We start from the raw sequence: 21451 nt of genomic DNA, 5'->3' as shown, positions 1-21451 counted from the left end.
TGCAACTATTTTTATATTTCTTCCTTGTGTAATCCCCTGTTTTATTTTGCCCGCATAGTCCAGAAGATGCAAGTAGATAAGAAATATTGCTCAAGCCAAAGGATTTACAAAGAATAAGAGTGGGGATTGTGGCAAATGCAGGTATTTTATGATTGGCTTTTTTGAAATATTAAAATGAATATTATATGTGTTGTGTTAGAAAGGAATGCTGTATTAATTCTCTTAAGTAGTGTGTTAAATACAGTTTTAGGTTATAAAAACTGTTAAAATAGAAACGATGCTATGTAAGATACTTTTTTTAAAGAAAGGACTTGCAGCAAGATAGCGGCCACAGGACACCTGGATCTTTCAGAGAAAAAGAATTTATATATATTGCCCTCTTATCAGAAGAAACAAACTTCTTCCTGCCTCCAAGGCGCTGTTAGGATTAGAAGGAAGAAGTGGATGATGACCAGACAGAATCCTGTGTTTGAATGGAATTTATGCACCATGTACGAAGTGTATGACTCTGCAACAGGCTATTGCTTTTAAGGGTTAATCCTTTGTTAACGGGGGTCCTTTTTCAGGCTCGTGCTGCCCAGAAAAAGGTACCCGGACGTCCGTAACTCTTTGTTTTTGTTGTCTCATATTGTCCTAATTCAAATTGTCCAAATTATTATTACTCTAATTGTATGACTATTTTTATAACCATTTTATTACTATTAAACTTTCAAAAATTTTAAAAGCAAGTGATTGATGTTTTTCACACCAGTCTGTTAGGTGAAAATTATCAAAAGATTTTTGTGAGTTTTCTAATTTTGGCATTAATGCTGGCGAATTTTCAGGGTTTACTGTCTATTTGTGGGTCGAGAAATCTGTCCCAAACACTGAGGGGACTCTGGAGCTATTTGGGAACAGTTCTTTTTCAAAATTCTTTTGTGTTGGGATCAAAGAGCTGGCATTTGCAGGAGCAAAATAATTCTCTGTCTGTCCTGTATTTATTAAAGCAGCTGTCATATTCCAACCTCCTCCTCGTCGCACGGTTTGTGTGCATGGATGTGGCTGTGCAGACGAATCGTGACACAAAGTAGTCCCACTTGGGTGCTAGGAGTGTGGAAGGCGAAAACGCGGAGGCACACCAGGTATCGGTTGCTCAGGGTTACGCGCTGCAGAGGGATCTCTCGGTGCCCGGCAGAGGGAGAGACGCGGAAGGATACACGCAAGGCGCTGCAGTTTTCGCCTGCTGTGGTGCCGTGTATAGACGCAGTGGTGGCAGAAGTGGCATGACAGGGCACAGGGATCCCGGCTGTGGCTGGACAGCGGCACGCAGCGGCTCGGAACCGGGACCGGGCTGTATCAAAGCTGCGGCAAACGCAGTGGGGGGTGGCGGCGGGGCCGTGGAGATAGAACTGCGCATGCGTGCGGCTGATCCCGGAAGCAGTGCTGTGGTTCGATGAGTCGGCGCGGAGTGATATCGCTGGTGCGGGGGTTGTAGCAACTGCGCATGCGTGGGTTCCATCACTATGGCGGCGCGGGCAGTCATCATGGCGCCGGGCGGGCTGGGGCGTGCGGGAGGCGGCGGAGCTGCGGGAACGGGGCCGCGGCCGTGGAAGGGAACGCCGGGACGTCCGTGGTTGCAGGAGGCGGCGGAGCCATGCCATCCAGCAGCTCTGAAGCGGGAGGGTGCGGTGGGGAAGGCGCGGCTCGGCCCGCCATGCAGCGGCGGCGGCAGGAGAGGGGAAGCGACCACGGGCGGCACTGACGGGAGGCTGGGCTGGAGCGCCGCAGCGCTGGCACGGGGTGCCTTGGGTGGCTGGGGCGCCCCGGTAAGACAGTCATTAAAACACCCTAAAAATTATTTTTAAAGCCCTGAAAAAGCCCTAAAGGTATCCTAAACATTTCCAGAGAATTCCTACAAAACTCCTGCAAAAAAAACCCCTAAAAATATCCTGAAAAATCACCTGAAAGACCCTAAAAAACAGTTTAACCCCTACCTGTAACACTGTGGCCTCCAAACATCATCTCTACCTATTAATCGGGGTAACTGCAAGACCCTCAAACACCACCCCAATCACCAGCTTGAGTTGGTCTGGACAGCACCAAATAAAATAAAATAAAAAGCTCTATAAATAAAAAAATTAAAAAAAAAAAGCTTTAAAAATGGAAAAATCAAAAATAAAAATTAAATAAAAAATAAAATTAAAAAATAAAAAGCTTTAAAAACAGAAAAATTAAAAATAAAAATGAAAAATAAAATAAAATAAAATAAATGCTTTAAAAATAGGAAAATTAAAACTAGAAATTAAATAAAAAATAAAATTAAAAAATAATAGAAATGCTTTAAAAAGAAAAATCAAAACTAAAAAATAAAAAAAATTTTAAAATAACAAAAAATTTAAAAATAGAAAAATCAAAAATAAAAATTAAATTAAAAAAAATAAATGCTTTAAAAATAAAAAAATCAAAACTAAAAAGTAAATAAAAAATAAAATTTAAAAAATAAAAAATTAAAACTAAAAATTAAATAAAAAATAAAATGAATAACAAAAAAAGCTTTAAAAATAGAAAAATCAAAAATAAAAATAAAATAAAAATAATATTAAAAAAATAAAATAAATGCTTTAAAAAGAGAAAAATCAAACCAAAAAATTAAATAAAAAATTAAATAAAAAATAGAAAAAATTAAAGCTAAAACTTAAATAAAAAAATTTAAAAATAAAATAAAAAGCTTTAAAAATAGAAAAATCAAAAATAAAAATTAAATAAAAACAAAAAATAAAATAAAATAAATGCTTTAAAAATAGAAAATTTAAAACAAAATTAAATAAAAATAAAATTAAAAAAATAACAAAAAAGCTTTAAAAATAGAAAAATCAAAAATAAAAATTAAATAAAAACAAAAAATAAAATGCTTTAAAATAAATAATCAAAACTAAAAATTAAATAAAAAATAAAATTAAAAAAATAAATAGAAAAATGAAGACTAAAAATTAAAGATAAAAATAAAATTTAAAAAATAAAATAAATGCTTTAAAAATAGAAAAATTAAAACAAAAAATTAAATAAAAATAAAATTAAAAAAAATAACAAAAAAGTTTTAAAAATAGAAAAATCAAAAATAAAAATTAAATAAAAAATAAAAAATAAAATAAATGCTTTAAAATAAATAATCAAAACTAAAAATTAAATAAAAAATAAAATTAAAAAAAATAAATAGAAAAATGAAAACTAAAAATTAAAGATAAAAATAAAATTTAAAAAATAAAATAAATGCTTTAAAAATAGAAAAATTAAAACAAAAAATTAAATAAAAATAAAATTAAAAAAAATAACAAAAAAGCTTTAAAAATAGAAAAATTAAAACAAAAAATTAAATAAAAAATAAAAAATAAAATAAATGCTTTAAAAATAAAAAAATCAAAACTAAAAATTAAATAAAAAATAAAATTAAAAAATAAAATAAATACTTTAAAAATAAAAAAATTAAAACAAAAAATTAAATAAAAAATAAAAAATAAAATAAATGCTTTAAAAATAAAAAAATCAAAACTAAAAATTAAATAAAAAATAAAATTAAAAAATAAAATAAATACTTTAAAAATAAAAAAATTAAAACTAAAAATTAGATAAAAATAAAAAAATCTTTAAAAATAGAAAGATCAAAAATAAAAATTAAATAAAAAATAAAAAATAAAAGCTTTAAAAATAAAAAAATCAAAACTAAAAATTAAATAAAAAATAAAATTAAAAAATAAAATAAATTCTTTAAAAATAGAAAAAGCAAAAAATAAAAATCTAATAAAAAATAAAATGAAAAAATAAAATAGTTTAAAAATAAAAAATATTAAACTAAAAATGAAAGAAAAATAAAATAAAAAAATAAAATAAATGCTTTAAAAATAAAAATAAAAAGAAAAATAAAAAATAAAATTAAAAAGTAAAATAAAAAGCTTTAAAAATAGAAAAATCAAAAATAAAAATTAAATTAAAAATAAAAAAATAAAATAAATGCTTTAAAAATAGGTAAAGCAAAAATAAAAATGAAATAAAAAATAAAATTAAAAAAATAAAATAAATGGTTTATGAATAGAAAAATGAAAACTAAAAATTAAATTAAAAATAAAATAAAAAAATAAAATAAAAAGCTTTAATAATAGATAAATCAAAAATAAAAATTAAATAAAAAATAAAAAATAAATGCTTTAAAAATTAAAAAATCAAAACTAAAAATTGAGAAAAAGTAAAAATAAAAAAATAAAATAAATTCTTTAAAAATAGAAAAATTAAAACTAAAAATTAAATAAAAAAAGCAAATTTAAAAAATGAAATAAATGCTTTAAAAATAGAAAAATTAAAACTAAAAATTAAATAAAAAATAAAATTAAAACAATAAAGAAAAAAGCTTTAAAAATAGAAAAATTAAAATTTAAAATAAAAGATAAAAATAAAATAAAAACTTTTAAAAATAGAAAAATTAAAAATAAAAATTAAATAAAAATTAAATTTAAAAAATTAAATTAATTAAAAATTAATAAAAAACAAAATAAAATCCGTCAAGTGCTGTAAAGTACCGTAAAAGTTCCATAAAAGGTAGTGTGTAAAGCGCGACTGTTGTAAAACTGCATCTTTTACGACAGTCGCGCTTTACGGCACTTTTTACGACAGTCGCGCTTTACGGCGCCTTTTACGACAGTCGCGCTTTACGGCAGTTTTACGACAGTCGCGCTTTACGGCAGTTTTACGACAGTCGCGCTTTACGGCAGTTTTACGACAGTCGCGCTTTACGGCAGTTTTGCGACAGTCGCGCTTTACGGCACCTTTTACGACAGTCGCGCTTTACGACACCTTTTACGACAGTCGCGCTTTACGGCAGTTTTGCGACAGTCGCGCTTTACGGCACCTTTTACGACAGTCGCGCTTTACGGCAGTTTTACGACAGTCGCGCTTTACGGCAGTTTTGCGACAGTCGCGCTTTACGACACCTTTTACGACAGTCGCGCTTTACGGCACCTTTTACGACAGTCGCGCTTTACGGCAGTTTTGCGACAGTCGCGCTTTACGGCACCTTTTACGACAGTCGCGCTTTACGGCACCTTTTACGACAGTTTTGCGACAGTCGCGCTTTACGGCACCTTTTACGACAGTCGCGCTTTACGGCAGTTTTGCGACAGTCGCGCTTTACGGCACCTTTTACGACAGTCGCGCTTTACGGCAGTTTTACGACAGTCGCGCTTTACGGCAGTTTTGCGACAGTCGCGCTTTACGGCACCTTTTACGACAGTCGCGCTTTACGGCACCTTTTACGACAGTTTTACGACAGTCGCGCTTTACGGCACCTTTTACGACAGTCGCGCTTTACGACAGTTTTACGACAGTCGCGCTTTACGGCACCTTTTGCGACAGTCGCGGTTTACGGCACCTTTTACGACAGTCGCGCTTTACGGCACCTTTTACGACAGTCGCGGTTTACGGCACCTTTTGCGACTGTCGCGCTTTACGGCACCTTTTGCGACAGTCGCGCTTTACGGCACCTTTTGCGACAGTCGCGCTTTACGGCAGTTTTGCGACAGTCGCGCTTTACGGCACCTTTTGCGACAGTCGCGCTTTACTGCACCTTTTGCGACAGTCGCGCTTTACGGCAGTTTTGCGACAGTCGCGCTTTACGGCACTACCTTTTGTGCATTTTTTATGGTACTTTACATCATTTTCAGTTTTTATTTTGTTTTTCATTTATTTTTAATTAATTTTATTTTTTAAATTTTATTTTTTAATTTTATTTATATTTTTAATTTTTCTATTTTTAAAGCTTTTAATTTTTTTTTAATTTTTATTTTATTTCTATTTTTGATTTTTCTATTTTTAAATTTTTTTTTTAAAGCTTTTAATTTTTTTTAATTTAATTTATATTTTTAATTTTTCTATTTTTAAAGATTTTATATTATTTTTTAATTTTATTTTTTATTTGATTTTTATTTTTATTTTTTATTTTTTTAAAGCTTTTTCTTTTTTTTATTTTTATTTAATTTATATTTTTAAATTTTCTATTTTTAAAGCTTTTTAGTTTTAATTTTATTTTTTATTTTGTTTTTATTTTTAATTTTTCTATTTTTAAAGGTTTTAATTTTTTAATTTTATTTTAAAATTTTATTTATTTTTTAAATATTTCTATTTTTAAAGCTTTTTTTATTTTATTTTTTTATTTTATTTTTATTTTTAATTTTTCTATTTTTAAAGCTTTTCAGTTTATTTTTTTAATTTTATTTTTAATTTCATTTATATTTTTAATTTTTCTATTTTCAAAGCTTTTTATTTTATTATTTTATTATTTATTTGATTTTTATTTTTATTTTTCTATTTTTAAAGTTTTTTATTTTATTTTTAAATTTTTTAAAAATTTATATTTTGAATTTTTCTATTTTTAAAGCTTTTTTTAATTTTATTTTTATTTGATTTTTATTTTTAATTTTTCTGTTTTTAAAGCTTATTTTTTTTATTTTATTTTTTAATTGATTTATTTTTTAAATTTTTCTATTTTTAAAGCTTTTTCTTTTATTTTTTCATTTTCTTTTTAATTTTATTTATATTTTTAATTTTTCTATTTTTAAAGCTTTTTCTTTTATTTTTTAATTTTCTTTTTAATTTTTTTTATATTTTTAATTTTTCTTTTTTTAAAGCTTTTTCTTTTATTTTTTAATTTTATTTATTTTTTCAATTTTTCTATTTGTAAAGCCTTTCATTTTATTTTTTTAATTTTATTTTTTATTTGATTTTTGTTTTTAATTTTTCTATTTTTCAAGCTTTTTCTTTTCTTTTTAATTTTCTTTTTAATTTTATTTTTATTTTAATTTTTCTATTTTTAAAGCTTTTTAAAAAATTTTTTAAATTTTATTTTTATTTTTAATTTTTCTATTTTCAAAGCTTTTTTTATTTTTTAATTTTATTTTTTCTTTAATTTATATTTTTAATTTTTCTATTTTTAAACCTTTTTGTTTTATTTTTTAATTTTTTAAATTTCATTTACATTTTTAATTTTTCTATTTTCAAAGCTTTTTATTTTATTTTTTAGTTATATTTTTATTTTATTTTTATTTTTAATTTTTCTATTTTTAAACCTTTTAGAATTTTTTAAATTTAATTTTTGTTTTTCATTTTTCTATTTTTAAAGCTTTTTTAAAATTTTTTTAAATTTAATTTTTGTTTTTAATTTTTCTATTTTTAAAGCTTTTTATTTAATTTAATTTGGTGCTGCCCAGACCCGCTCAAGCCAGTGATTCTGGTGGGGTTTGAGTGTCCCCAGGACGAGGGAAGAGATGAGAATCTTGACTCCACCTTTCAGAAGGCTGAAATATTTTTTTATGATCTCTATTATATTAAAAGAAAATTTAGATATTATTTTATGATCTCTATTATATTAAAAGAAAATTAGATATTAGAACTATACTAAAAGGGCAAGGAGACGTCAGAAAGCTGGAAAGGAATGAATAATAAAAACCTGGGACTGCTCACAGCCCTGACACAGCTGGACCATGATTGGTCATCAAGTAGAAACAATGCACAGGAGACCAACCCAAGATGCCCCTGTTGCTAAACCATCTCCAGCCCACACTCCACAGCCAGCAGATCGTTATTGGTTCCATTTCTGTTCTGAGGCTTCTCAGGAGAAAAATCCCAGCGAAATTATTTTCATCAAACACGTCAGTGCCAGGTGATGGCACAGGCAGCATCGGCTGGCCGAGGTCACTGTGTCAGCCCTGCCAGCCCAGGTGTCACAGCAAGGAGAGAGTTCATCCTGTGCTCACCCTGTGCTCACACAACCCTGCCAAGGGACCGGCTGCCAAAACAGAGCCGTGCCATGCATGCCAGTGTCTGCATGGCAGAGAGAGGACATGAAAAGCCACTGAGGAAGCTGCCACCTCCTCCCTGAGCTCTGCCTTGCGGGCCAGGTCATGGGCAGCCACTTTGGGAAGGCTGCATTTGCTGCCCATCAGCTGCTCTGTGTCTGACATGAATTGAAATAGCCCAGGTTTGGGTTGGTGCTGAGCATAGGGCAGTGAGGAGAAAGGGAGAAGGCTGTGCTGCAGGGCAGGTGGATCCAGGCAGAGCCATTTTGGGGAACAGCCTTGTCTAACAGCATTTCATTTTCCAGTTCTACTACATTGCATTATATTTTGCACTTCTGCTAGAACTGCATGTCAACAGGTTTCAAATATCCTCCTCAGTCCCAACAGCCTGCTTGAAAGTGCTGTGTCTTTATCAGACCATTGATGGTCCTTCTGAAATGTGAGTCTCACTGGCTGCATCCAAACCTTGCGCTTGAAGAGCATTCCTAAAAATTAAAGCAGATTGGGCCTTTGGGGAAGAAGGGGCTGCAAAGCATTTCCTAAAGCATTTTCTACTCCAATTTCATTGTGAGGAAATACACCTGGAGGATGATGCAGGGATTAGGATTGAGACAAAGATGAGTTTGGTGGGCCAATTTTACTTTGAGAGCTTGAGAAGCACAGGAAGCCCAAGTGATGATCCCAGAGGGTTGAACACAGAGGTTTCATCCTCCCAGATATACAAGGGCCTTAACCTTAAAACCACTGCTCTCAGCAAGGAGCTGTCTCAATGCTGCATTAATGTTTTCTCCTCTTTGTGCATGTGTAGAATTGAAATCCTTCTTGGGGAGGAAGCTTATTCCAAGTAAATTCCTAAATAATCAGCTGAAAAAAAAACCTGAAATGTTCTTTCACTTGATTTGCTACTCCCTGCCAAATGCATGTGCATGCCAGGTCTTGAGCATGGTACTGGAGCTGAGCCTTGAAGGAGGAATTGTCCACACAAGGGTTCTCCTTCAGTTTTGGGATCCAGTGCTGATTGCAACCAGGTCTGGTGAGAGAAGTGATCATAAATACACCACGTTTCTGAAAAAGCCCTAAAGGAATCCTAAACATTCCCAGAGAATTCCTAAAAACTCCTGGGGGAAAAAAAAAAAAAAAACCCCCAAAAAAAAAATCCTTTAAAATCCCTGAAAAAACCTAAAAGAAACCTAAAAAACTGTTCAACCCCTACCTGTAACTCATCCTGACCCTAAAAATAGCCTCAGAATACCCTTAAAATACACTAAAAATACCCGAACTATTAAAAAAAAAAACTGAATATCCTGAAAAATCCCCAAAGAACCTTTAAAAAGTTCCTAAAAATACCCTGAATAGTCTTAAAGGAGCTCTAAAAGTACCCCAAAAATCCTTAAAATGCCCTGATAAGATCCTAGAAAAACCTAAAAATTCCCCCCAAAACCCTAAAAATACTCTACTGGATCTGGGCTGGAATCCAGAATGGAGAATAACCGGGACTGGATTAGAGGCAGGATATGGAATGGAGCAAAATCCCAAAACCCAGACTGGATCGGGGTCAGGAAATGGAAGAGAGGAACATCTGGACAGGATTTGGATGTGATAGGAATGGAAGAAAACCCAGACTGGATCAGGGCAGAGAGCTGGAAAACCTGCACTGGATCATGGCTGGAAAATGGATTTTTGGAGAAAACCTGGACTGGATTACAGCCGATAGATGGAATGGGTGAAAACCTGGATTGGATTGGGGTGGGATATAGTTGGGAGGAAAACCCGGACTGGATAATAGCCAGTATACAGAATGGGAGGAAACCTGAACTGGATCCAGCCAGGACATGGAATGGGGGAAATCCTGGACTGGATCAGGAATGGGAAATGGAATGAAAGGAAACACACTTGCCAACTTTTATCCCATTTAACTCCCTGTACTGTCACCAGGGACGTTGGGCTGCACAGGAGCTGTCAAGGACAGGGATCCAACCCACAGAAGGAAAAACTTTCTCTCTTTCCCAGGAAATGTTTTTCAATCTCCCTGGGGAAATCCTATAGCAGGGGGTATAGCTCAGTGGTAGAGCATTTGACTGCAGATCAAGAGGTCCCTGGTTCAACTCCAGGTGCCCCCTCCTCTTTCCACCTGCCTTTTGCCCAAATCTTTGCCAGAAAACACATGGAGAGCTCTAGCAGGAGCTGTGAGCTGGCTCTGTGCACTCGGAATTGGTTCCGAGCTCCAGAATGCAATGCCAGAGTGTTGGGGGATGTGCAGGGACGTTGTGCCCTGTGTGAGGACCACTCCCTGCCTGTGTGAGCTTTTCTGTGTTTGAAATTCACTGCAGGCATCAGATTGGCCTGAATGTCTCATTTTTACCACCATTTATTACATTTAACCCCTTGCACAGCCTTTGACAAGTACACTAAAGTGCAAAGGGGGGTGTCAAAGATTCCTGGACAGCAAAAGATTTTTTCTTTCCCAAGAAATGTTTTCAGTCTCCCAGGTGCAGAGAGTGTGTCAGGGGGTATAGCTCAGTGGTAGAGCATTTGACTGCAGATCAAGAGGTCCCTGGTTCAACTCCACGTGCCCCCTCTTTTGCTGCTTTTCCCTGGGGATTTTGGCAGTGTGGTCACTGGAATGGCAGCTCAGCATCTTCTCCTGCTCATTCTTTTCCCTGCTGCAGGCAGAGATGAAAGCTGGGGGAAAATGTCAGGGACTCCAAGGTTCAGAGCACTCAGGGGACAGACTGGAACTGGAAATAAACCACTCAGGACTCCACTTTCTTCATGATGGAAAATGCCCATTCTTTATTCACGTAACTAATAAAGTTATGTTTTTATAAATTTTGTACATTTTTATACAATTTTATACATTTAATACTGTTTTTATACAGTTTTACAGACCTCATGTGTGACTCTAATTGGTCAGCAGCTCTCTTGCCAATTATTGGTTAGTATCAAATTATTATTCTGTATTGATTGGTCACTTAAACCCCCAGTGGGTACAGGCAGGAAAAGTTGTTTGTGAGACATAATTTTCTTTTTTCTAACAGTGTAAAAACAGTTTATGCAGGTGTAGGGTTTTTTTCACCCAGGAATAGATTGTTATGGTAACCAACTGCTCACAGAGGATTGCTTTGACATGGGAACCTGCAAGGTGCAGGCTTTCTTTAGAAGAAATTACAACATAACAGAGCAGACCTGATTTTATGAGGCATTTTTCTTTTAATTTTTCCACTTTTTTCCACTTCTTATAATTTTTGCACTTATAATTTTCATTATTTCTTATATTTTTTTCCCAGGAAGTGAAGGGAAAGAGCTAGGGAGGAACTGGACCAAGGACCCATGCTGGAGTGCAGTGACTCCATGGCTGCTGCTGCCCCACAGGTTCTGCAGCAAGAACCAAATCCTCAGGCACAGGAAACTCAGGGATGTGGGAAAAAACATCCTTGAAATGTTTTATATTGCTGGGAAAAGAACAGGGGGTATAGCTCAGTGGTAGAGCATTTGACTGCAGATCAAGAGGTCCCTGGTTCAACTCCAGGTGCCCCCTCTTCTTTTTTCTTCCTTCCACCTGCCTTTTGCCAAAAATTTGCCACAGGAAAAATCCATGGAGAGCTCTGAGCGTGTGGGGTGTTGGTCCTGAGCTCCAGCATCCAAGGAACAGAGGCTCAGCTGGGAAAGTTGTGGGGTTCTGCTCTAACCACTCACTGTCTGTGTGTGCTCTTCTCTGTCCTTAATCCTCTGTAATCACCAACAGAATTTCTCTTTTATCTTATTTATTAAATTATTTTATTTTATTTCTTAATTATTTATTTTATTTATTAAATTGTAAGTAAAATTTCATTTTTACTATCATTTATCACATTTAACTCCATGTAGCTTTACCAGGCACTCCCTGGAGCTGTCAAGGAAAGAAATCCAATTCATGGGCAACAAAAGATTTTTCTTTCCCAAGAAATGTTTTTCAGTCTCCCAGGCACAGCTGCTCTGCCAGGGGGTATAGCTCAGTGGTAGAGCATTTGACTGCAGATCAAGAGGTCCCTGGTTCAACTCCAGGTGCCCCCTCCTCTTTCCACCTGCCTTTTGCCCAAATCTTTGCCAGAAAACACATGGAGAGCTCTAGCAGGAGCTGTGAGCTGGCTCTGTGCACTCGGAATTGGTTCCGAGCTCCAGAATGCAATGCCAGAGTGTTGGGGGATGTGCAGGGACGTTGTGCCCTGTGTGAGGACCACTCCCTGCCTGTGTGAGCTTTTCTGTGTTTGAAATTCACTGCAGGCATCAGATTGGCCTGAATGTCTCATTTTTACCACCATTTATTACATTTAACTCCCTGTAGCTTTACCAGGCACCCCCTGAGCTGCACAGGGAGCTGTCAAGGAAAGAAATCTAATTCCTGGACAGCAAAAGATTTTTTCTTTCCCAAGAAATGTTTTCAGTCTCCCAGGGGCAGAGAGTGTGTCAGGGGGTATAGCTCAGTGGTAGAGCATTTGACTGCAGATCAAGAGGTCCCTGGTTCAACTCCAGGTGCCCCCTCCTCTTTTGTTGCTTTTTAACCCTTTTTTCCTCCACAAATTCCTCATTCACATACCACCGACAGCTTTTCTTACCCTTCTGAAGTGCTGGAAATCACTTGGCGAGGTTTTGCCAAATCTGAACTTCCATTTTTTCCACTCTGTTCTCCTGAGTTCTGCAGGAAACACACAAACTCAACAGCTGCAGCTCCTGTTTTTCCTGTAGGAGTAATTACCCTTAATTTACACAGCGAATGATGTGCGTAACGCGTTCCTAGCAGTCACAGCCGCGCTGAGCTGTTTCCTCCAGGCTCTGAACTCTAGGCCAGGCCGGTTGGGTGGCTACGATGCCGCAGCTCACCGTCTAGGCAGCCTCGGGGCTCGAACCTCTCACCCACAGCCCCACAGGCGGCGGCGCTGCCCCTGAGCCACGCCCCGGCCGCGGGGAGGGGGGCGTGGCGGGGGGAGCGCCGGGAGGATGGCGCAGGAACAGCGCTCTGGGCCAGTAACCTTGGGATTAGCGGTTCGAACCCCGCCTGGCACCAGAAGGGTAAATGGCGATTCTGTCGCAGAAGACCACAAGCTCCAAACTGGGAGATCACAGCTGTTATCCCGAGAGATTACTGCCGGTATCCTGGGGGATTATTTGCTCTATCTAGAAAGGTTCGCCAGCTCTGTCCCGGGAAATCGCCAGCTCTGACTCGCCCCGGCACAGGAAATCCTTCCTTCCGCCCGACCACGGACTGGGAGATGCCAGGTTCTGACCCAGCCGGGCACCACCGGAGTTTACGGCACAGGCCGGGCTCTGCCCCGGGGCGCGCTGTGCGTCATTGGACTCGGGGCCGGAACGCGTCGGCCCTGAAGATCCGAGCCAGAGGCACTGCCCACCCGCTCCGCGCGTCGCTGTGACGGGCAGAGCCGGACAGTCTCGTCCCGTGGCTTTGAGTGCTTTTGAAATTACTCACTTCATCATTTCCAGGCGTTTCTTTGGTATTGCTGTAACCAGCCTCATTTGAAACAGGCTCGGATCTTGTCTGAATTCCCTGGCAGCGTCCAAGGCCAGGTGGACGGGGCAACCTGGGACAGTGGCAGGTCTACCGTCCCTAACTATGGCAGGGGTGGAAATGGAGAGCTTTGGGGTCCCTTCCCACCCAAACCATTCGGGATTCCATGAACGGAACGAAAACAACCCCCAGGCTCGGCACCGAGGGGCATCTCCGCCGCTTTTCTCTTCCTCCTCCTCCACCCGTGACGCACAGTGGAGGAAGAGGCGCAGAAACCCGAGCGGCGGCGCGCGGCGGTGACGCATTTCCTGTCCCGGTAGCGGCGGGGGACGCGTTCGGCCGGCGGGCGCGATGGGGGGGGGAGACCTGGTGAGGGGAACCGGGGGAGGGCTGAGGGCAATCAGGGAACCGGGGATGATCGGACGGAACCCGGGGTGGCAGAAGGGAAAAATGAGGGGAGACGAGGGGGCTGAGAGGGGCCGGGGGAGGTGAGGGGGAATGAGGGAACCGGGGGGGTTCAGAGGGGCCGGGGGAGCGTGAAGGGGGTCGAGGGGCTGACAGGGGGTGGGCGGTGAGAGGGCACTGAGGAGTCTGAGGGGGGCCGGGGAGGCTCAGAGGGTTCGGGTGGCCTGAGGGGAACTGAAGTGGGGAGGGGGGGGTGAGAGCGGGCGGGCGAGCCTGAAGGGGGTTGGGGCGGTGACGGGAGGGAGAGGGCCTGGGAGGGCTGAGAGGAGCTGGGGAGGGGAGAGGGGTTTGGAGGGGAGCGTGGGGCTTCTGAGGGGGGGAGACTGAGAGGGGTCAGTGAGTGATGAAGGGGCCGGGGCTGTGGCAGGGGTCAGAGTGGGTGGTTCGGAGGGGGGCTAAGGAGGGGCTGCAGGGCCGGGATGTGCGGCTGCCCCGGGACTGAGGCCACTCCCGGGGCCAGTGGGAGCCGCGGGTCCATTCTCCGGGCCCAGCTGCCGGCATTGCTGGGCTTCCCTGGTCCCTCAGTGCTGGTCCTGGTACCAATCCCGGTGCCAATCCCCTCTCCGCAGAACCTGAAGAAGAGCTGGCACCCGCAGACGCTGCGCAATGTGGAGAAGGTGTGGAAGGCGGAGCAGAAGCATGAGGCCGAGAGGAGGAAGATCGAGGAGCTGCAGCGGGAGCTACAGGAGGAGCGGGCGCGGGAGGAGATGCAGCGCTACGCCGAGGACATGGGCACCGTGCGGTGAGGGCGCAGGGACATGGGCACAGGGACAGGGGCACCGTGCGGTGAGGGCGCAGGGACAGGGGCACCGTGCGGTGAGGGCATGGGGACAGAGGCACTGTGTGGTGAGAGCATGGGGACACAGGCACAGGGACATGGGCACCATGTGTCACAGCACAGGGACACGGGGACATGGCCACCATGTGGTGAGGGCACGGCGACACGGGCACTGTGCAGTGAGCAGGGACACGGGGACATTGGCACAGGGACACGGGCACTGTGTGTGACAGCACAGGGAGGGACACGGGCACCGTGCAGTGAGCCAGGGGACAGCATAGGGACTGCATGGGGACAGTACAGGGACAGCATGGGGAGAGCATGAGGACAACGGAGAGGTTGGGGTGGAAGGGACAACAAAGCTCCTCCAGTGCCTCCCCTGCCATGGCAGGGACATCTCCCAGTGTTCCAGTGCTCCAAGCCCCAGTGTCCAACCTGGCCTTGGGCACTGCCAGGAATCCAGGGGCAGCCACAGCTGCTCTGGGGTTTCTGTTCCATCCCCTCCCCTCCTTGCCAGGGAGGAATTCCTTCCCAAAATGTCATCCCACCCTGCCCTCTGTCAATTCAAATCCATTATTCAAATCCATTCCCCTGGTCCCAAATCCTTCTCCAGTTCTCCTGGAGCCCCAGTCAGGCACTGAACAACCCCAAAACTTTCCCAGGCTGAACAATCCCATCCCTCTGATCCCATCCTTGGGGCCATGTCCCACAATCCAACCCCAAACCATCCCTGCTCACCTTCCAGCCAAGCCCTGGAGGCAGCAGGAGGACTAAAGGGTTTTTTGGCACAGGAAGCGTGAGGAGAAGCTGGAGTGGATGTACCAGGGCCCCGGGGGGATGGTGAACAGGGACGAGTACCTGCTGGGGCGCCCCGTGGACAAGTTCATCCTGGACAAGGTTGGGGACAAGGACAGCACTGGGGACACGGGGCTGCTGCCCGGCTCCATCTTCGCCAGGGCCGGGGCCAGCTCCGTGCTGGACATGGCCACCAAGATCCGTGAGGACCCGCTCTTCATGATCAGGTGTGCAGAGACAAGGGCACTCAAAAACTACAAATTAGCCTGTATCAAAAGCACTTAAATTGATTATAAGTATTATATTATCCTGTATATATATATATATCCTATAAATATATATACTATCCTGTATCAAAAACAGTTTAATTGATTAGAAATATCATCTCTTGTATATCTATATCCTTTAGTGTATATATATATGCTATAAATGTTCTAATATATGTATCTCCTATATATCGTATAAATAGATATATTATCCTATATCAAAAGCAGTTCAATTGATTATAAGTATATTATCCTATAAATATATATTCCATAATATATATATCCTATAAATATCCCAATATATATATATCTTATATATCCTATAAATATATGTATTTTCCCATATCAGTAGCAGTTGAATTGATTAGAAATGTTCCTATATCAAAAGCAGTTTGATTGATTATAAGAAAAGGGGGAACTCCTCTTCAATTTTGCTAAATACACAGCATTTCTCTTTGTTCCTGCTTTCTCTGTTTTTAGAGCTTGCACTTGCTGGATCCTTTTTGTGCAAATGTGATTGAAAAAACTGATTTTCTTTTTCCTGCTTTAGGAAGAGGGAGGAGGAAAAGAAAAGAGAAGTTTTAAACAATCCGGTGAAAATGAAGAAAATCAAAGCCTTGGTAGGTGTGAGGCAGGGGAGGTGCAAAAATCAGAATTTTTATTGTCCAAGACAAGGAGCCGAGCTCTGTTTGCTCCTTACACTGCTCAATTCTGAGAGAAAATCTCATTAAACAAGATTTATATGCTTATAAATTTGAATTTACATATCCATACATTTAGATTTATGTATCCGTACATTGCAATTTATAAATGGCTATAAAGATGAGTTTCCCCTTTTCTTATAATCAAAAATTCCCATTTATAAATGTCATTAAATGAGATTTTCTGGCTTGAAATTTATAAATGGCCGTAAATTTTTGTAAGTATCTCTACATTTTCATAAAGGTATTTCTCTTGTGAACACTGCAAAGACATTTTTACACCTTTAAATAGAAAAATCATGCAAATGTCTTTAAATTAAAAAATAATTTTTAGAGATTTGTTTGGCTTCAGGTTTTGTGCTTTTCCACGTGGAATTCTGGTGTTTTCCGTGTGGTCCTGAGGGAGTTTTTGGTTTTGCAGCTGCAGAACAGTTTGGATAAAAAGGAGAGGAAGAGGAAGAAGGAGAAGAAGAAAAAGCACAAGAAGCACCGGCGGCGCAGCTCCAGCAGCTCCAGCTCCAGCTCTGAGGAGGAGAGGCCCAGAATTAAGTGAGTTTTTCTTTTTTTTTTTTCCTAAAACTGTCTCCATTCCTGCTTGTTTGTCACCTGCTCTCAGATTTTTCTTTCTAATTAATGCTTTTAATTAAGTGTTTCATTAAATTGTTGTTTCATTGGTTTTGCATCATTAACATGTGGTAAAAATTGATTTATTCTTGCCATTTGCTTGCTTCAAAAGGGCTTTATTTTCTTTCTAGGTCTCAGAAGAGGGTGGATAATTCCGTCTGGAAGGCTGCTCCTTCCAAAATCCCGGGATATGGCTTACAGGTACACCCTGGGAGGGGGGAGAACCAGGAGTTTTGATAATAGCTGCAGCAGCTGGAACAGGAATGAATAAATTTTAAATTCAATTTGGGGCCATCTAAGCCTTGAAATTCAAATTATTCCAGCTCAGCCAGACTTTGCTTGGAATTTGGGATAAAGAGTTCAGGATAAGGTTGTTCAGATGCTCCTCATTATCCATGGAATGGGTGGGAAGGGACATCAAAACCCATCCTGTCCCATGGGTTCCCACTGTCCCAGGCTGCTCCAGCCTGTCCCGGGCCACTTCCAGGCATCCAGGAGCAGCCACAGCTCGTCTGGGAATCCCTCCCCGGGGAGGAATTCCCTCCCTCAGCTGTGCCAGCCCCAAGCTTCACCCCCTGTGCCCTGTGTGGGGGCTGCTCCCACCCCTGTGTTCCCTCTGGATTCCAGGTGAGGGACCCCGAGGCGGGGCTGCGCTCCCGGGGCTCCCTGGGCCAGGACAGGGCCCCCCGGGAGCGCTCCCGGAGCCCGTCCTGCTCTCCCCAGAGACATTCCAGCAGGAGGAACCCCCAGAGGAGCTCAGCGTCCCCCTCCAGGCGCAGCAAACAGTGAGTGGGTGAAAGCACGGGAGTTCCCTGCAATCCTGTGGGGTCTCTGCTTCCTTTTTCTGTCTCTGTCGGAGTCGGGATTGAAGGCACTTGAGACAATGGTTCACGTTCAGACTCAGGGGTTTATTGTTTATTATCAGTGTTACAGTCTCACAGCAGGGAGTTCTGCAGTCTCTCATTAACCAGGCACAAAATGGCCAACTATCTCTTGTTACAAGGTCTTTTAAGGCCAAAATATCCAATTAAGAAATTAGACCTAGATTATTTTCACTTCTAACCCAATAACTGGTCACTCGAAGCCCGCAGTGTGGACTTTTCTGTCCAATTACAAAATACCACCCAAACCCATAAAGAAGGAAGAAAGAAGAAGGTGAAGAACAACCTGCTTCTGCCCTAAAACAACCATCTTGATTCATATTTATTAATATATTCTAAAACCCCAGACTCTTAATTTTTCACCCTGTGATGTTACACACTTCTAACCAACTCCACACCCATAATGCCAGTGATATCTATCAGTTTTAGAAGCCTTCACAGCCTCAGGTCAAATGCAGTGCTCTCTTGGGAGTCAGAGTCTGTCAGTTTAGGATTGTTCCTGGAGTGGCCAGGTAACAGCCCTGCAGCTGTGGGAGCCACCTCAGCCGCAGGATGTGTTAAAACCCCCAGGAATGTTTATAAATGTTTATAAATGTGATTAAGATCTAATCAAATGTGGATTTTGGTGTTAATGCGGGTGATTCTGGGGTTGCAGGCACAGCAGCCGTGAGGAGAAGGGCAGAGCCAGGAGCCCTTCCCCCAAAAAGAGCTTCCGGCGCCAGCACCCCCCGGGCTACACCAGGTCAGTGGCACCCTGTCCTGTCCCCTGTCCCTGTGCTGGGGGACAGACCCCTGGGAGGCACCTGGGCACCAGATTTTCCTCTGGTGGCTGGAGTGGGACAGGTGAAATGCCCAGAAAATCACACACAGGGGCCTCATGGCTCACCTGGTGCTGCTGGCTGGTGGGTGGCACCTTCCCACAGCAATGCTCGTGGTGCTGCTTCTCTAGCAGGGCAGGAATGGGAATTGGTTAATTGGTGGAGTCACCATCCCTGGGTGTGTTTAACAAAGCCTGGATGTGCCAGGGTTTACTGAGGTGTTGGCCGTGGGTTGGACTCAATGATCTCGAAGGTCTCTTCCAACCAGTGTTTCTGTGAATTCTGGAATTAGGAGGTTCTGTTCCATCAGGCGAAAAAAGGATCCTGACAGCATCATCTTGGAATTAAAACCAATTAGGAGATCAATTAAATCCAAGAGGGATTAAAATTAAATTAAAGAGGGAGATTAAATTCAAGAGGGAGAAAAGAGCCTCCTGCTGGGATGTGGGGAGGTGGAATATTTTAAAAAGGAGGGAAATTTTAAAAATGTCCTCACAAGCTTGGCTGCCAAAGACAAACCTGTGTTAAATCCCCCTCATCTGGGGAATGTGAACCAGCTTTGGTTGATCTGAGCCTTTTCCAACCTGAACAATTCCACTATCCCAAAGTGAGGAAGATGAGGGGCCTGGTGTGCTGCTGGTTCACAGAAAAATGTCTCCAGAAGTGTTTTCCTGTATAGATTATGTCCTATAACCTTTGACCTCTCTTGTGGCTACTGTCAATTACTTTTATTTTGATATTTGCATCAAAATAAATCCTGTTCTCATTAGGATATTCAAGGGTGGTGGAAATTCTCTATGTGATGGTTCTGTTCCCTCTGAGTCTAACTAAACAATCCCTGATTTTCCTTTTTTAATTAATCTCACTCCTGCAGATGCCTTTCTTCAATTTATAGCTTGGCAGAATTCTGTCTCCGCCAAACTCTGGTCGTTGTGAAAATGGTTTTATGAAGTGTGTCTCTCTTTCATGGAATGTGTCTCTCTTTCTCCAAACAGAAAGATCTCTCCCGAGGAGCTGGAGCGAAAACGTCAGGAAATGATGGAAAATGCCAAGTGGAGGGAAGAGGAGAGAGCCAACAACCTCAGGAAGCACCGCAAGGAGGAGGAGCTGGAGAAGGAGCTGGAGAAACTCGACTCCAGGGATGGGAAATTCTTCCAGTGAGTCTTTTACCCCCTCCTCATCCAAGGGGAATTCAGCTTCTGAGGGATGGCCCTCGGTGTTCAGATCATGGGATTGCATATCTCCCCTGTGGCTGACAGAGCTGCTGTTCCCGAATTTTCCCCTCAGCCCAAAAAGTGCTCTTGCAAGAGAGCCAAAAAATGGCTCTTGCTGACTGGGAGTCAGACCCAAGCTGGGCATTGCTGATGTTCTGCCGCTCTGGGAGTTTTTTATATGCAGATAATAATTCAGAAATAATTTTATAAATTCTATATTATATTATATTAATTTTAATATATTTATTATTATATTTATAAATTATTAAGAATAATGTAGAAATTGTCTGCTCTCCTTCAGACAGGGTTGTGATTTCTGTCTCTGCTCCTGTTCCCTGCAGCCGTTTGAAGCTGGAGAGTGCCTCCACCTCCAGCCTGGAGGATCGGGTCAAGCGCAACATCCACTCCCTGCAGAGGACTCCTGCTGCCCTGGAAAAGAACTTTATGCAGAGGTGAAGCCTGTCCTGGCCCTACCCTGGGCAGGAGCTCAGTGGATGTTTGTTCCCAGAGGTGAGAGCTCTCCAGGAACAATTCCAGCTCCCTCAGAGGATCCCGGAGCTGAGCCCTTGGAGCCCTCTGCATTTGGGGCCTTTGTGTTCCATTTCTAACCCATTGCTAGAGCTTCTCCTCCTCTCCCCATCCGGACTGGTGTCATTTTTGTACATTATTACCAAGCTCTGCTTCCTCCTGTGCCAGAGCTGAAGATCTACTTTTGTTAATCCTTAAAATCCAGAACAGAACCGATGCACATGTGAGGTAATCCCATGGAATTTGACAGAACTACACCAACCCTGTTCCACACTGTCACCCTTTGCACCCACACCTCACAGTGGGGTGTCTGTGGCTGGCATTTGGTGGCTCACAGATTTATTTCATTGATCTCTGACCAAAATAAGCAGTTTCTGAGGGGGAAAAAGGGAATGAGCAGAGCGTAGCTGACACAGCAAACATTTCTCTGGGATTTTGTAATGTAAGTAATGTCTATATGTACAGCAGTGTAGATTTATTTTACCTTTTTAATTAAGAAACTTCACTGTCGTTTGTTAAATGTCCTTTGTGGTCTGGGGGGGATGGGAGGGGCAGGGCTGGATCGGCTGTGGGAGGAAAGGGTCGGTGAGAGTTCGGGAGGCCGCAGCAGCGCCTTCCCGGGTGTGTCCAGCCCGCAGGCCGCACCCCGGGGCCGGGGGTGTCCCCGTTGTCTCCCCGAAGGTCCCGGCGGGGTCCCCAAGCGGCCGCTGGCCCTTTAAACGCAGGCGCGTGACGTGTGTAACAGTCCATTCATAATTCCAGCCGCCTCGCTGCTGATTGGTCCGTTCCCAGAGGGGCGTAGCCCTGACCGGCGCGTCACGCCGACTGGGCGAGACCATCTCCGGGAGCAGGAGGAGGGAATAGGGCTTTTTCCCCTCTGTCTCCTTCTCCTTCCGTTATCCCTCTCCGTTGATCCCTCTCACAGCCCAGTGCGTGCCGCGGCTCTCCCCGCTCCTGCCGGAGCCCGAGCCGCGGCTCTCTCGCCGCTAGCGCCCGCCGTTCCCCCGGCTCGGCGGGACATGGCACCTCCCTCTCCCCACCCCCTCAGCCCGCCGCCA

General features: G+C 41.6%; 1 protein-coding gene and 5 non-coding genes across 9 annotated transcripts; all 6 read left to right on the top strand.

Annotated features, from left to right (window-relative positions):
- Window positions 1–9868: 9868 nt before the first annotated feature.
- Window positions 9869–9940, top strand: TRNAC-GCA (transfer RNA cysteine (anticodon GCA)). The gene has a single exon. It is a non-coding gene; the product is annotated as a tRNA-Cys (tRNA).
- Window positions 9941–10326: 386 nt separating this feature from the next.
- On the top strand, window positions 10327–10398 carry TRNAC-GCA (transfer RNA cysteine (anticodon GCA)). The gene has a single exon. It is a non-coding gene; the product is annotated as a tRNA-Cys (tRNA).
- Window positions 10399–11286: 888 nt separating this feature from the next.
- TRNAC-GCA (transfer RNA cysteine (anticodon GCA)) lies at window positions 11287–11358 on the top strand. The gene has a single exon. It is a non-coding gene; the product is annotated as a tRNA-Cys (tRNA).
- A 443-nt stretch (window positions 11359–11801) lies between these two features.
- On the top strand, window positions 11802–11873 carry TRNAC-GCA (transfer RNA cysteine (anticodon GCA)). The gene has a single exon. It is a non-coding gene; the product is annotated as a tRNA-Cys (tRNA).
- Window positions 11874–12269: 396 nt separating this feature from the next.
- On the top strand, window positions 12270–12341 carry TRNAC-GCA (transfer RNA cysteine (anticodon GCA)). The gene has a single exon. It is a non-coding gene; the product is annotated as a tRNA-Cys (tRNA).
- Window positions 12342–13636: 1295 nt separating this feature from the next.
- CWC25 (CWC25 spliceosome associated protein homolog) lies at window positions 13637–20903 on the top strand. 4 transcript variants are annotated; one of them, XM_066566859.1, is made up of 10 exons: window positions 13637–13692; window positions 14358–14530; window positions 15358–15588; window positions 16178–16247; window positions 16750–16877; window positions 17084–17153; window positions 17580–17737; window positions 18489–18575; window positions 19647–19808; window positions 20167–20903. In XM_066566859.1, the coding sequence occupies exons 1-10, from the start codon at window positions 13675–13677 to the stop codon at window positions 20471–20473; spliced, it is 1404 nt and encodes a 467-aa protein (XP_066422956.1). In that variant the 5' UTR covers window positions 13637–13674; the 3' UTR covers window positions 20474–20903. The 4 variants fall into 4 exon arrangements, with proteins under 4 accessions (XP_066422956.1, XP_066422958.1, XP_066422957.1 ...); XM_066566861.1 differs by having other exon boundaries at window positions 20207–20447; XM_066566860.1 differs by lacking the exon at window positions 18489–18575.
- Window positions 20904–21451: the final 548 nt, after the last annotated feature.

The sequence above is a fragment of the Molothrus aeneus genome, chromosome 28, assembly GCF_037042795.1.
Source record: "Molothrus aeneus isolate 106 chromosome 28, BPBGC_Maene_1.0, whole genome shotgun sequence".
Classification (NCBI taxonomy): domain Eukaryota; kingdom Metazoa; phylum Chordata; class Aves; order Passeriformes; family Icteridae; genus Molothrus; species Molothrus aeneus.
The sequence above is the reverse complement of the archived record's forward strand: the minus strand, read 5'-3'. Positions and strand labels throughout refer to the sequence as shown.

Bases quoted from the DNA above. Each gene is read 5' to 3' on its own strand.
- CWC25 (XM_066566859.1), top strand. The intron at 14,531-15,357 runs GTGAGGGCGCAG...TTTTTGGCACAG, and splicing joins GAGGACATGGGCACCGTGCG to GAAGCGTGAGGAGAAGCTGG. The intron at 15,589-16,177 runs GTGTGCAGAGAC...TTCCTGCTTTAG, and splicing joins GACCCGCTCTTCATGATCAG to GAAGAGGGAGGAGGAAAAGA.